We start from the raw sequence: 16,525 nt of genomic DNA, 5'->3' as shown, positions 1-16,525 counted from the left end.
AATCAAAGTTATACCAATGCTAAAGTTTAACTTTGGCTCAGGTTTGTGCACACTATGCCCAACCTAATGGGACTAAGAATAAAATGGTAGGCTCTTAATTTTTTTCATGGGATGTAAGCATCGCTAGAATGGGCAGTATTTATTACCAATCCCTAATTCCCCTTGAGGAGGTGGTAATGAGTCACCTTCTTGAGCTGCTGCAGTCCATGTGGTATAGATAGAAGTGTTACAGAGAGAGTTCTAGGATTTTCAGTCAGCAACAGTGAAGGAATGGCAATATAGTTCCAAGTCAGGATAGTGAGTGACTTGGAGGCGAACTTGCAGATCCTGGTTTTCCCATGTGCCTGTTGCCTTTATTTTGCTAGGTGGTAAATATTGTGGATTTGTAAGGTGCTGTCGAAGGAGCCTTTGTGATTGGCTACAGTGTATTTTGTAGATGGTGCACACTGCTACCACTGTGTATCGGTGCTGGAGGGAGTCAACGTTTAAGATAGTGGATGGGGTGCCGATCAAACGAGCTGATTTGTCTTGGATGGTGTTGAGCTTCTTGAGTGTTGTTGGAGCTGTATTCATCCATACAAGTGGTGAGTATTCCATTACACTCCTGACTTGTGCCTTTTAGATGGTGGTCAGGCTTTGGGGGGTCAGGAGATGAGTTACTTGCCGCAGAATTCCCAGCCTCTGACTTGCTCTGTAGCCACAGTGTATATACGGCGGCTCCAGTTCAGTTTCTGGTCAATGGTAACCCCCAAGATGTTGCTGTTCATAAAACTGGGTACAAATGGCTGAGCCCACAAAATGCCCAAGATACCCCAATATGGGATTTGAGTGTAAATGGGGCAGGAAGCTGTGACATAGATTATTTAGGTCCTTGACTTTAATATCAATGAGGCAGCAACCTCATAATGTGCCTTATGCACCTAAGCAGCAATGCATGAGGTCACGTTCAACGAAGAGTGCAGGATGGCACGACAGGTGCAGCAACAGGCATAACTAAAAATGAGGTGTCGACCTGGTGAAGCTACAACACAGGGTTACTTGCATGCCAAACAGTAGAAGGAGCATGCGCTAGATAGAGCCAAGCGATCCCACGACCAACAGATCAGATCCAAGCTCTACAGTCCTGCCATATTCAGCAGTGAATGGTGGTAAACAATTAAACAACTCACTGGAGGAGGAGGCTCCACAAATATCCCCATCCTCAATGATGCATCTTATCAGTGCAAAGTATAAGGCCGAAGCATTTTTTGCAACCATCTTCAGCCAGAAGTGCCGAATGGATGATCCATCTCAGACTCCTCCTGAGGTCCCCAGCATTACAGTTGCCAGTCTTCTGCCAATTTGATTCACTCCACGTGATACCAAAAAGAGGCTGAAGGCACTGGATACTGCAAAGCTATGGCCCCTGACAACAAATCTGGCAACAGTACTGATGATTTGTGCCACAGAACTAGCTGCACCCCTAACCATGCTGTCCCAGTACAGCCACCCGACATTGCTGGCTAAATTGCCCAGGTATATCCTGCCCAAAAAAAAGCAGGACAAATCCAACCCTGCCCTTGACATCAAGGTAGCATTTGACTGAGCATGGCATCAAGGAGCCCTAGCAAAACTGGTGTCAATGGGAATAAGGGGGAAAACTCTCCACTGGTTGGAGTCATACCTAGCAAAGGAAAATAGTTGTGATTGTTAGAGGTTAATCATCTCAGTTCCAGGACATCACCGCAGGATAGTGTCCTGGGCCCAACAATCTTCAGCTGCTTTATCATTGACCTCCCATCCCTCTTAAGGTCAGAAGTGGGGATGCTCGCTGATGATTGCACAAAGTTCAGCACCATTCATGACTCCTCGGATACTGAAGTAGTCCATGCCCAAATGAGCTCGGCAATGTTCAGGCTTGGGCTGACAAGTGGCAAGTAACATTCACATCACACAAGTGCTAGGCAATGACCATCTCCAATAAGAATGAATCCAACCATCTCCTTTTGACATTCAATGGCATTACCATCACTGAATCTCCCACTATCAACATCCTGGGGGTTAGCTTTGACCAGAAACTGAACTAGACCCGCTATATAAATACAGTGGCTCCAAGAGCAGGTCAGAGGCTGGGAATTCTGCAGCAAGTAACTGACTTTCTGACTCCTAAAAGCCTGTCCACCATCTACAAGACACAAGTCAAGAGTGTGATGGAGCAATTTTCATTTGTATGGATGGATGCAGCTCCAACAACACTGTGTGTACCATCTACAAGATGCACTGCAGCAACTAACCAAGGCACCTTCGACAGCACCTTCCAAACAAGCGACTCCTACAACCTAGAAGGACAAGGGCAGCAGATGCATGGGAACACCATCACCTGCAAATTCCCCTCCTCGTCACACACCATCCTGACTTGGAACAATATTACCATTCCTTCACTGTCATTCAGTCAAAATCCTGGAACTCCCTTCCTAACATTACTGCGGGTGTACCGGCGTCATGGTCTGGCAGGCTTAAAAGTAAATAAATCTCCAGGCCTGGATGAAATGTATCGCAGGCCATTGAGTGAGGCAAGGGAGGAGATAGCAGGGGCTCTGGCAATAATATTCAATACCTCTCTGGCCACAGGAGAGGTGCCACAGGACTGGAGGACAGCCAACGTGGCACCGTTATTCAAGGAGGGAGGAAGGGATAAACCAGGGAACTACAGGCCAGTCGGTCTAACCTCAGTGGTGGGGAAACTATTAGGAGCAATTCTGAGGGACAGAATTAATCTACCCATGGAGAGACAGGGATTAATCAAGGACAGTCAGCATGGTTTTGTTAAGGGGAGGTCATGTCTGACCAATTTGATTGAATTTTTCGAAGAGGTGACCAGGTACATAGATGAGGGCAGTACATTTGACGTAGTCTACTTGGACTTTAGCAAGGCTTTTGATAAGGTCCCGCATGGGAGACTGATAACGAAGGTTAGACCCCATGGGATCCGAGGCAATTTGGCAAATTGGATCCAGAATTGGCTGAGTGGCAGGAGGCAGGAGGTGATGATCGAGGGGTGACTTTGTGACTGGATGCCTGAGTCCAGTGGGGTTCCACAGGGATCAGTGTTGGGTCCCTTGCTGTTTGTGGTATATATAAATGATTTAGACTTGAATGTAGGAGGGTTGATCAGTAAGTTCGCGGATGGCACGAAAATTGGTGGGATGGTAAATAGTGAGGAAGATATAGACGGGCTGGTCAGATGGGCTGATCAGCGGCAAATGGAATTTCACAGAATCACAGTGCAGAAGAGGCCCTTCGGACCATCGAGTCTGCACCGACACGTGAGAAACACCTAACCTACCTACCTAATCCCATTTGCCAGCACTTGGCCCATAGCCTTGAATGTTATGACATGCCAAGTGCTCATCCAGGTACTTTTTAAAGGATGTGAGGCAACCCGCCTCCACCACCCTCCCAGGCAGCGCATTTAATCTGGATAAGTGTGAGGTGATGCACTTGCGCAGGACAAACAAGGCACAGGAATACACGATGAATGGCAGGACCCTGGGAAGTACCAAGGATCAGAGGGACCTTGGTGTGCATGTCCACCGGCCCCTTAAGGTAGCGGGACAGGTAGATAAGGTGGTTAAGAAGGCATATGGGATACTTGCCTTTATTAGTCGAGGCATAGAATATAAGAGCAGGGAGGTTATGCTGGAACTGTATAAAACGCTGGTTAGGCCATAACTAGAGTATTGCATGCAGTTCTGGAATCTGCATTATAGGAAGGATGTGATTGCATTAGAGAGAGTGCAGAGGAGATTTACCAGGATGTTGCCTGGGCTGGAGTTTTAGTTATGAGGAGAGATTGGATAGACTGGGGTTATTTTCACTGGAGCAGAGGAGATTGAGGGGTAACATGATTGAGGTGTATAAAATTATGAGGAGCATAGATAGGGTAGACAGGAAGGAACTTTTCCCCTTGATGGAGGGATCAATAACCAGGGGGCATAGATTTAAGCTAAGGGGCAGGAGGTTTAGAGGGGATATGAGGAAGAATTTTTTCACCCAGAGGGTGGTGGAAATCTGGAACTCACTGCCTGAAAGGGTGGTAGAGGCAGAAACCCTCATAACATTTGACTAGTATTTGGATGTGCACTTGCGATGCCATGGTGTACAAGGCTATGGGCCTAGTGATGGAAAATGGGATTAGAATAGTTAGGTACTTGTTTGACTGGCACAGACTCGATGGGCCGAAGGGCCTTTTTCTGTGCTGTAGACCTCTATGACTGTCACCTCTATGACTATGACATGGACTGCAACACTTCAAGAAGGCAGCTCACTGCTACCTTCTCGAGGGCAATTAGGGATGGGAAATAAATGCTGGCCCAGCCAGCGACGCCTAAACCCATGAATGAATAAATAACAGAAAAACACATCGGCCAGGGTATTCCACAAAAAAAAAGATATTCCGTCATGGTGGGCAGGAATGGAAAATCTCGCAAAAATCGGTTTTACGTCATTGTAAAACCAGTTTGCAATCGTCTACTTCTACTGCCAATGGCGAGTCGTGGTCTCCGCTGCTGAACATGGGGAATGTCATTTTCTGCATGTATTTATAACCCCTGCTCGCTGGAATCATACCCCCATGCTTGATCATGTCACCACATTAGCGTGCAATCATGCCAATGTGTTTCACAACGGTACATAAGCGAATTGCACCTGGCAACCTGCACTTCACTCCTCAATTCGAGGACCAATCGCCTACCTTGTTCCGGGCAACGCTCATGGTATCCTGTGCCAGGCTTTGCTGGCAGCACCACATCGGTTTCAGGGGGACTAACACGAAAGTCTCAAACCACCAGAGCAGCAGTGAGGCAGGGATGTCTTTTCAATGGCTGCAGGGCGAGAGCTTATTTGGCAAAGCGGGTACGTGGCCTGTATGAGGATGCCAGTGCCTGGGCTGAAAGCAGCACATCCAGGCACATGACCAAAGCAATCTCATAGCAGTTGCTCATGATTAGTGAGGGGGAGCACTTTGATACACACCCTGCATTGTAGATCGTTTCTGTGGCGAGTAGTTGGGCCATGAACCCACAATTGCTCACAAGTCATTGACAGAAAGATCAGTATTGCAGATGAGTCCTGACTCTCGTCTGTTCCTCAGGGATACTGCAGAGAGGAGGCCACCAGGAATGTGAAGGCTGGATTCACTGCTGCCTGCATAATTGCAAACAGGCATGAGAGAAGGAGGAGATTGCGACAGAAGAGGCTGGCTCGCCAAAGGGAGGAGCAAAACCCTCAAGACCAAGCAGGGCCCCCTTTGGACGCAGAGGATGTGGAGAGCAGAAACGCAGTGCGTAGGCACCTCGCTAGAGCCTGGGTATATAGACATCGCCTGTCTTATCTGAAGATGACCGAGAACCAGTGTCACCGACAGCTCTGCATGTCCAAGGATCTGATAACTCATTTGCCACATTCTCAACGAATTGGCACCATGTGGGCTCGGAGGACACCCATTGCCAGTGGCTGTAAAAGTAACAGCTGGACTCAACTCCTAAGCCAGTGGCTCCTTCCAAGGCTTGACGAGGAACCTCTGTGGGATCTCTCAGGCATCTACACGCAAATGCATACATGAGGTCACAGATGCCTTTTTAGCCACGCCCACAATTACATCAACTTCAACAGAGCTCAAGCATGCAGGACGCCAGAGCACTGGCCTTTGCAGAGATTTCCAGGTTCCCACAGATGCAGGGTATCATCGACTGCACTCATGTGGCTATCAAAGCTGCCTGGCAGAAGGCACTACAATAATTAAACATGAAAGGCTTCCACTCACTCAATGTACAGCTGATGTGCGACCATAACAAACAAATCCTGCAGGTTTACACCAGATATCCAGGAAGAGCCCCGACTCAAATCTTGATTAGATTGCAGATCTCGGAGATCTTAGAGGCACCACACAGGATCCAGGGCTAGTTCCTCGGGGACAAAGGGTACCCGCAAAGGACATGGTTGATGTTGCCTGTGTGGCAGCCTCAGGCTCCTGCAGAGAGAAGGTACAATAAGGCTCACTCTGCTACGTGGACATTAGTTGAGCACACCATAAGGATACTAAAGATGCGATTCTGGTGCCTGGACAGACCTGGTGGAGCACTCCGGTACACTACCCAGAGGGTGTCGCAGATCATCGTGGTTTGCTGCACGCTACACAACCTGACACCGCAAAGAGGGATGACTTGGAGGAGCTGCACATCTCCTCCAATGAGGAGGACCTCAAAAGGGGATGACAGCAATGAGTTCGAGGAAGCCAATGCTGCAAATGAAGAAGCCATAGCACAGGCAGACAAGGCAGGCATGTGCAAGAGGGCCTCATAGCCACAAGATTCCAGGAGGAGTATGACGAGATGGAGTGAGCATCCTCTTGGACAAGTGGCCTACATAAGAGGCCAACATGAACAGGAGCCTTGCAACTCCTATCTTTTCAACTATGCACTTCAAAGTGAGAGTCAATAGTTTCACTTCAGGCTCTTCTTAGTGTGATCCTTTGAAGGTTGATGAAGCCTTGGGAGCATGCTTCCTCGCGAGATGAGGCACTGTCTGGAGGGAGGGTGTGGTGCCATCAAAGGTCCAAAGGTGCTGACTCTTCAAGTATCTCTGCAGCATCTCAGTCACAACGGCAGCCTAGATGATGCAGGAGCTGAACCACTATTATGAGTGAGCTCGTAGGTAGTTCATTTAGACTACGCTCCTTGAGGCAATCCATTTCAGCAACGCGATTATGCATTGAGTAACATCAATGGTGCAACTGATGGGTGGGACTTGTGCCAAGGCAGCTGTGGAGGTTCAGCAGGTGTTGGCCCATGTACAGAAGAGTCAATCCTCCATGTCACCTCCTTCTCAATCCCACTGATATCTGGCACTCTCAATCAGGGATGGTGACCTATATTTTTTTTCTCACCCTACTATGGATGTGGACCACCTGAGGATGACGACATTCAAACAATCACATGCCAGGCATTAACATGCCTCCCCTTTAACACAGACATTGTGCCCTCATGGGCATCGCTAGCCCTGGTGAATTGAAAAATCTCTGACACCATGAAGCCCTCAGGGTCATGCGTAGTTTCCAATATCGAGCACAATTAAGCTTCAGTACTCTGTCGCTCATACCCTATTTCTCCCATCAACATTGTCTGAAGGTACGACTGGTGGTTCCTTATCATGCTCAATGGATCCATGGTTCACCACATATGCCCACTTGGAATTAACATTTGTGACCACACTAACTGCAAAGTCCTGTTCTCTGTGATGACCTTGGCGGGCATCCTCTGGAAGGCCAAGACCTGGAGGGCCCCGGCCTGTTTCAGGTGTCCTGCTGTGGGGCAGGCCCATGGAGCTGGAGCTGATACTGTCACAGGAAGTGGGGAGTTGGATTGGCGGGACACTCCTGGAGTCAACTGGGTGGATGGCCCCGGGATATTCAGCTGCTGGTCCTCCTCTCTATGGGTGCCCCAAGGGACTGTGGCTGACTCTTTGAGGAGAAGGGGAAGCTGGAGTGAAATCAAGCTGCCTCGCACCCCTCTCGCATTGACACTGCTGGAGGCCAGCCATGGCTTCAGCGATGGAGTTCATCCCACGCAGCAGTGCAGGACTGATGCCCATGACCAAGGTCTCTTTGGCGGTTGCCATCCTGCCAAGGTTGACATTGGTGCATTGGCATGACAATGCAATCACCTCGGACTGAAGGCGAATGGGCTCCTTCATCATCTCTTGCAATCTGAGGAGTGAGCTGACATCCCTTCCTGATATTCCCGTGCTTGTCGCTGCAGCTCCATCAACTGATTGAGGACCGAGTCTGGAGACTCATCATCTGACTCGGACTCAGCAGAACTGTGGCCTCCAGCAGTCCTCCGAGTGTCGTCGACTTCTGATGTCCCTACCTTTGCCTGCTGTGGATCAGATTGTGATCCCAAGCCTGCTCTAGATCTCGGTACGACCTAGGTGTGTGTCTCTGCGCTGATAGACAGTGTAGGTGAGTGCTGTGATGGGGCTTCTAAGGTGCCAACCTCAGGGTCCTCATCCAAGGTGGTCTTGGGGCTGGAGGCGGTGTCCTGGTTGCCCAAGGGTGTCGGGCGTGTGGCAGATGCGCCTAGGAGAGAAAGCGGAGATTATTAGTTCAGGCAGCCAAGTAACATACAGAGCAGTGCATTCACAGAGGTGTTGACAGAGGGATGATCTGGTGCAGGATCCTCATGTGGGTGCTTACCGACATCCTCACCGTTGCCACAGGAATAGTCAACATAGTCCCCGGCCAGCGCGATGGCTCTGTTTTCGAAGTCGCTGAGGACCTTGAGTTCTATTATACCATCCCTGGTCTGGGACCTCTCCCTTTTATTGGTGCACCCATTGGTGCCTAGTGCCCAATGGCCGATCCTGTCCTGCATAAAGACCAATGGAGAGGGTGTGAGCAACACACATGGCGGGGTAGATGATATGGATGGTTGGTGTTTGTGGGTAGTTTGTGGAGCCATGGACGGAATGAGGACGAGATCAGCAGAGAGAATGAGGCCATATGGAAATGTGAGGGTACATGAGAATGAGTTTTTTTTTTATTAGCTGGCTAAGCCAGCAGTTATTGGCCATCCCTAATTGCCCTTGTTCAGAGGGCATTTTTAAGAGTCAACCACATTGCTGTGGGTCTGGAGTCACAGGAAGGCCAGACCAGGTAAAGAACATTAGTGAACCAAATGGGTTTTTACAACAATCGGCAATGGTTTCATGGTCGTCATCAGACTTTTGTTTTGGATTCTAATTTCACCATCTGCCATAGTGGTATCCGAACCCGGTACCCAGAGCATTGCCCTGGGTCTCTGGAATACTAGTCAGTGATAATACCATTATACCATCGCCTCCCCACATGGTGATGTTCATTGAGCTGGCAGTGATTGAGATCCCTGTGGATGTGTGATGGTCTTGTGAGTGTGTGAGTTGAGAGCGATTAGAAGGTTGACTTACTCTGGCGAAATGGATGAGGTCATTCAACCTCTTTCTGCAATGGATGCCCAACCTTTTCTGGGCAGCGTTTGCACTGACCACCACTGCCAGGATTGGTGATGCTGCTGCCCCAAAGCAGGGCTGGGGACATCGTGGCATCCAGCAGGTGCTCAACTGAGGCATCACTAAACTGGGAGCAGCGCTCTTCTTAGGATTTGGGGTCATCTGTGCAACGGAGCTGCCCTGGTCTGCAAGCATTGAGAACAGTGCGCACTGTGGCCATTTGGATATGGTGCCTGGAGTGAAGAAGCGGTGAGGTCACATCAGGGTGGGCGAACCAGAGGCTGCCCACCAGCGATCATGCGGGTTTCATATGGATACATAATTTATGAGGCGGGACCTGGACGATATGGCGTGAAAACCTGCCATTGCAGCCAGCGGGAAAAGCACTGATTTCCACGCCTGCTACTGCACTTAGAGCAATTCAGGGACAATTCCACCTATTGTCTTACAAATTGCCACCCGCTACTACTCAAAGCACTCTGGCATCAATGTCCTCCTTGCCTGTTGTCCCACTGCCCAATGCCACTTAGCCCTCTCTCCAGGCCAGCAAAGTACATAGTGCACAATGGGTAGCCAGCATTCACTGGCTGCTAACACTCGACAAAATGGCCCTGGCATTCCCAGTGAAGTATGAGATACGCCTGGAGCAAAATATTATGAAAATGAAGCAGCCTTATTTGATTGGGCATGACCTGCGCCATTGGCCTCAGAGATGGTAGTGGTGGTGACTGGGGAACTGGAATCATTTACATTTTGACCCAAATTTCAACAACATTCAGACTCAACAACAACAAACAGGAGGTTGTTACCAAGATGTAGGGCTCATGGGATTTGGGAGGGTAATATATTAGCAGGGATTGATTAATGGACAGAAAACAGAGATGAGGAATAAACATGTCATTTTTACGTAGGCAGGCTGTAAGTTGCAGGGCATCGGAAGGATCAGTGCTTGAGACTCAGCTATTTTCAATCTGTATGGACTTAGAAGAGGGAATTGACTAATGTATCCATTTTTGCTGACAGTGTAAAGTTAGGTAAGTAAGTTGTGAGCAGGATGCCAAGAGATTGCAAAGGGATAAAGACAGATTAAATGAGTGGGCAAGAACATGGCAGATGGAATATAATGTGGGGAATTGTAAAGTTATCCACTGTATAAGGAATTCTAAAAAAGCAGACAGCATTCTTTAAATGCTGAGAGGCTAGGAAATGTTAGTATTCAGAGGGACCTGGTTGTCTTTGCACACAAGTCACAGACAGTTAACTTAAGAACATAAGATTATCACTGTAACATGCAGGTACAACAAGCAATTAGGAAATAAATGGTATATTCACCTTTATTACAAAAGGGATTGGAGTATAAAAATGAAGCTGTCTTACTGCAAGCGTAGGGGGACAATGGATCAGCATTCACATCGCGCCCCCTAGACCCCACCCCCGTCAGTACCCAGGTACTCCTGGGGAAGCTAATGATCCTACCAGCAGACTGAATTCCAAGAGAAAATTAAAGGACTCCGAAAGAACCCCCATGCGGAAACCCAGGTCCCCAGAGCCGCCAGTCTCAACACTGAGCAGCCCTCTGGCTTTATGGTAATATGGCATGCTCTCCGAATCTATGTTGAGGGACTATCAGCTGCCAAGCGAAACTTCATTGGATGTATTGCTACCCAACACTCCATTGAGATCATTTGCCTACAAGAGACCCATTTTGGAACTGAAGAAGCAGGTTATTATTACATCAAAGGCTTTGACGTACTGTGCTACTCCCCTCTAAATACGGTTGTACCACCTATGTCCGATCCAACATTGCCGATGCAACCGCCCTGCTATCAATCATGTTCTGTGATACAATTTGGGTCAGCAGTCTACATATTGCAAAGCCTCCAAGTCCCCGCTGGGAACAGCAAGTTCTGCCAATACTGTCCCATCTAGCTACCTACGTGGGAGACTTCAACAGCCACCACACTGACTGGGGTTACTCAGTACCAGACAGTGATGGTGAACAGCCCTAAAGTGGGCCTCCGTAAATGACCTCAGCCTGATAAATGACCCCAAGCAATGAGGAATGTTCTATTCAGCCAAATGTGGCTGGAATTACTCACCTGACCTGTGCTGGGTCAGTTCCTTTAATAGTCACCCCAACCAGCACAGTGCCTATTCCTGGATGACATCCCACATAATCAACAACACAGGCCGTCACTCATTTGCATTGGCCTTCGCCTTCCAGTCATCAACAATGTAAAGGTGATGTGATGGAACTTCCGTAAAGCAGATTGGCCAAAATACAGCAAGACCTTGGATTGCATCATTGCAACTATACCTATTCATAATTTACTTGTAGCTAAATGGCTACAGCATCTCTTAAGGAATAGCATGACTAGAGGCTGTGGCTGAAGAACAAAAATATATATATTTTTTAACCTCCTATCTCGCCTAATACAAATAATCAATGGGAAAAGTAGCTCTTCAATTTTTAACTCCCCATCTGTCACACTGGCAATGCCCGACTCCAGGAACGTATCAGCATTCTTGTCAACCAGTCCCTTTAAGGTGTTAATCAGGAGAAAATCCATCAGATGATGCATACCATTATAAATACATATCTGGATGAATGGAGTATGTCCTAAATATAGCTGCCAAAGCTCAATTTTCAGCAATGTCACATTCTAATACTTAAAGTTAGATACACAATCAATTTTTACCTTAAGCTGTTCCTTGAAGGCAAAGTATTTTCCTGAGGTGTTGAGCTCAAATATAAGTTTATGTTTGCGCTCTTCCTGATCCTGTAATTCCTGCGAGAGTTTTCCTTCAGTTAATTTCTGTCCAAACATTTCCTGATATTCGTCCATGATGATTTTAGCCACACTGATTATCTGGTTGTGGTAGTCTGCAACAGCCTGTGACATTCAGAAATCAGCCATGTAATAAACACTTACTAGAATAAAGCTTACCCTATTTTCGGAATAAAATGCCATGTCTCTAAACACATAAGGAACTCCTTCAGATTGACTATTTGAACCTACTTGTCATTGAATAAGTTTCAGTAATGACTGAGCCTTGCTATAATTAACAAAAAAATTCTAAAAGGTTTCACAATTGCTCTGTAATCCTTGGTAAGAGGTATGAGAAAAGCAATCACAGGGAATGCTTCACAGAATCATAGAGTCTTTCAGTACAGGAGGAGGAGGTTGTTTGAGCCTGTGCCAGCTCTTTAAAAAGGCTGTCCAATTTTGTACCCCAGCCAGCATTTCCCCAGTAACTCTGCAAATTAGTCATCTTCCAGTACATGTCCAATTCAGCTTCGGTCTTTCATTACCTTCTCAGCTTTCTTAATGCACTTAGTTGTCCAGGCTAAAATAAAATTCAAGTACTGACAAACATTTTATAAGTTAAATTACTGGAGGTTTAATTCTGAAGAAGAGTCATATTGGACTTGAAACATTAACTCCGTTTTTATCTCCACAGATGCTGCCAGACCTGCTGAAATTTTCCAGCATTTTCTGTTTTTATTTCAGGTTTCCAGCATCCCCAGTGTTTTGCTTTTACTTCAAGGAATGGTGTGTGAAGAAAGAAGCTGCTTACGTAAAAGTACCATGTGGATGGGTCAAAATCATCAACTGTGCTCCCATTAAAAACAGTATTCTTGCACGCACACCATGTTGGAACACTAAACAGATGTCCTGAACTAGAGCAACATGGGATGGAAAAATCTAAACAACGTTTTTTGGAATTTAGTTACAAGGCTAGATTGGCAAAAACCTCAGAGCAATTTGTTATATTAACCATACAATGCATATTGCTTAGGGAGACAAATGAAGAGGCTTCATACTGCGGCGGGTAATAAAATCAACCATGCTATGAATTAAAATGTATTACATTGTTATTTTGTTCTAATCATCTGATAAATATATTGCTTCCTGGAGCCATCCCTTTCCAGTTCCTCCACTCACCTTATCTGCTCCACTTGTTCTACGAGGGAATCGTGGCTGAGGAGGAATCATCTCCGCAACCCTGTGAGAAAGAGACAAATTATCCATGAGGGATTTATATATAATGCAGTAAAGAAAGTTAACATTTGGTTTAGTGGCACAACTCAAATTCAAACAGTTATTCACTTCTTTGTCACTTTTCTCCTATTCTTGCCTTGTTAGTGTTGACTTCCACTGTTGCACATTCCATGGGAACATAGCAGTGCCTGCTAGTAACTTACAATGGTGGTCATTCTTTATGTGAGACCTGGTAAAGTGATTAGCAGGATATTCAACAGTAGGAGCTGCCACAGAGGAGTCCAATCCTGTTCTCGCCCATTATTTACACATGCACACTTCCAACAGATGTTAATTGTATGTTAATTGGGTGTTTAGTTGTAAAAATTCTTTCGAGTTATCAACAGTCACAGATTGCAACTCTTTCAAGTACAATCACAGTTCTTGGTTTCCGGGAGTGGGACATGAACCCACAACCCTCTGATTCAAAGGCGAGGGTGCTATGAACTGAGCCACAGCTGACACCTCTGGTGGGCATTACCTGGGGAATTACTTGTTCTCCTATATGTCGGGGGTGTCAGCTGTGGCTCAGTTCATAGCACCCTCGCCTTTGAATCAGAGGGTTGTGGGTTCACGTCCCACTCCCGGAAACCAAGAACTGTGATTGTACTCAAAAGAGTTGCAATCTGTGACTGTTGATAACTCGAAAGAATTTTTTTTATATGTCGGAACAAAGATTAGCATGGCCCCTGCGCAAGGATGACACGCAAATTCGTGAAGTGTTCCATATTTTAGACTTTCAAAACATTTCACCTTTATATGTAGGAACAAACTGAAACTGTGGGTTGAATCTTCAGGTCCCGCCAGCAGCGGGAAGCTTGGCGGGCAGGGGAAACTTATATCGGCAGGAGGCTAAAAATCAGTTTCCCGACTGTGGGATGAATTTTAGGAATTAAGTTCCCGGGACCTTAAAGACAGGTTGAGCTACCCGACGAGCAATTTCGGGAATCCCATTTGCACGCGTTAGCAATTCATGCATGCTCATTAAAAGGCCACCTCGGCAGAACTAAGCTCCCCTCCAAATTAAGTTCCTTACCAGCGAGAAATTAGAATGTTCACATTTACAACTGTGTATAAGTGACGTGCACCTGGCGAGCTTGACTTCTTCCTGGACTTTGAAATAAGTAGCTGCTGCTTTGGCCTTCTTGGAGATCGTTCATAAGTGTCAGCCTCTTGACTCAGATCAGGCGCTGACCAGTCAAGCTACACAAAGGCTGGAGATGGGAAGCAGGCTAAGGGTGGAAGGTGGGGTAGGGTGGAAGGGTGGAATAGAGGCTGAAGATGGGAGGCATGCTAAGGGATGTCTCCTCCGACGAAGATGGTGAAGGGATGGTGCTAACGAGGGCCAGGGTGTCGCAGAGCCACATGCAGAGGCCATTGCAAGTGTACAACATGGTAGACTGGTCCATGACAATCTGATAGGTAACAGGTTGCAGGCAGTGTAAGCTGCCGAAACATATCCTTTACTATCTGGTTTTCTATCATCTGCTGGCTGTCAGGCCCCAGCTCCTTTTTGGTCACAGGCATTATACTTTGCTCTAATGTACCTTTGATTTATGATAGTTGAATTAAATTGCACTAAAGTCTGCCCTGCCAGTGATTTGATCCTTTGCAATGCACCAAACTGTGCTGATATACAGAGTCTTGGCCCTAAATGCACGCATTGGAACCTGCACAGCACTCCAGTCTCCTGCAACTTCCATCACCTGTAAGTAGAACTGAGATTTTACCAAGCCCTCACAAAGTCTGTGTACATGGAAACTTGGAAGCAATATCAAATCTAACCTCGGCAGGGATGCACTCATGTCACCCTTACAGCTGCTCCCCAAAGGGGTGCAGAGAGCCATTTCAGGCAGAAACAGATATATGAGGCCAAAGGGAGGAGCAACATGAGAACACCATTTACCCCTCGAGATCACTCCTCCATGCAGATTGATTAGGGAAGATTGTGTTCCTGCCTCCCCCCCCCCGCCCGATCACCACTCGCCCATAATAAACACACATCCCTTGACATCTTTATCATGCCGAAAATTTTCAAGGTTACTTTGATGTCCACTCACTGAGAGTGCCTCACTTGCACTATGGGTTGCTGAGCAACAAGCAATCCGGACCCTCCAATCACTGGGATTCCTACAAGTCTCAGTCCTATTTACCCAAGTTCTTTTTTTCATTCATGGGATGTGGGCATAACTGCCTAGGCCAGCATTTATTGCCCTTGCCTAGTTGCCCCTGAGAAGGTAGCGGTGAGTTGATTTCTTGAACCGCTGCAGTCCATGTGGTGTAGTAACATCCACAGTGCTGTTCGGGAGTGAGTTCTAGGATTTTGACCCAGTGACAATGGAGGAATGGCGATATATTTCCAAGTCAGGGTAGTGAGTGGCTTGGAGGGGAACTTCCAAGTTGTGGTGTTCCCATGTGTCTGCTTCCCTAGTCCTTCTAGGTGGCAGAGGTCGTGGGTTTGGAAGGTGCTGTCTAAGGAGCCTTGGTGAATTCCTGCAGTGCATCTTGTAGACGGTACACACTACTGTGCGTCTGCTTTGTCCTGGGGTTTCAAGCTTCTTGAATGTTGTTGGAGCTGCACTCGTCCAGGTATGTGGAGAGTATTCCATCACACTCTTGCCTTGTGCCTTGTAGATGGTGTACAGGTTTTGGGGAGTTAGGCGGTGAGTTACTTGCTGCAGGATTCCTAGCCTCTGACCTGTTCTTGTAGCCACAGTATTTATATGGCTAGTCCAGTTCGGTTTCTAATCAATGGTCACCCCCAGGATGTTGATAGAGGGGGATTCAGTGATGGAAATGCCATTAAATGTCAAGGGGCGATGGTTAGATTCTCTCTTGTTGGAGATGATCATTGCCTAACACTTGTGTGGTGCGAATGTTACTTGCCATTTGTCAGCCCAAGCCTGGATATTGTCCAGGTCTTGCTGCATTTGGACATGAACTGCGTCAGTATCTGAGGAGACACAAATGGTGCTGAACATTGTGCAATCATCAGCGAACATCCCCACTTCTGAACTTATGATAGAAGGAAAGTCATCGATGAGGCAGCTGAAGATAGTTGGGCCTAGGTCACGACCCTGAGGAACTTCTGCAGTGATGTCCTGGAATTGAGATGATTGACCACCAACAACCACAACCATCTTGTTTTGTGCTAGGTATGAGTACAACCAGCAGAGAGTTTTCCCCCTGATTCCCATTGACTTCAGTTTTGCTCAAGCTCCTTAATGCCACACTCGGTCAAATGCTGCCTTGATGTCCGGGGCAGTCACTGTCACATCACCCCTGGAATTCAGCTCTTTCGTCCATGTCTGAATCAAGGTTGTAATGAGGTCAGGTGCTCAGTGACCATGGCGGCACCCAATGTGAGAATCAGAGAGCAGGTTTTTTTTTTGCAAGTGCCGCTTGATTGCACTGTTGATGACCCTTTCCATCACTTTACTGATGATCAAGAGTAGATT

At 47.1% G+C, this 16,525-nt stretch overlaps 1 protein-coding gene and 1 pseudogene across 1 annotated transcript in view; one reads left to right on the top strand and one right to left on the bottom strand.

The window, feature by feature from the left end:
* The window catches only part of cfap70 (cilia and flagella associated protein 70), a 102,519-nt gene that overhangs the window by 43,670 nt on the left and 42,324 nt on the right, over positions 1-16,525 (bottom strand). The window contains exons 15-16 of the mRNA XM_078559088.1: positions 12,972-13,032; positions 11,724-11,918 (exon numbers count right to left, since the gene is read on the bottom strand). Coding sequence (XP_078415214.1) covers positions 11,724-11,918; positions 12,972-13,032 — 256 coding nt within the window. The remainder of the gene's footprint in view (positions 1-11,723; positions 11,919-12,971; positions 13,033-16,525) is intronic.
* Positions 13,708-13,801, top strand: LOC144691292 (U6 spliceosomal RNA; annotated as a pseudogene).

Source organism: Cetorhinus maximus, chromosome 15, assembly GCF_964194155.1.
Source record: "Cetorhinus maximus chromosome 15, sCetMax3.hap1.1, whole genome shotgun sequence".
NCBI classification, from domain to species: domain Eukaryota; kingdom Metazoa; phylum Chordata; class Chondrichthyes; order Lamniformes; family Cetorhinidae; genus Cetorhinus; species Cetorhinus maximus.
The sequence above is the reverse complement of the archived record's forward strand: the minus strand, read 5'-3'. Positions and strand labels throughout refer to the sequence as shown.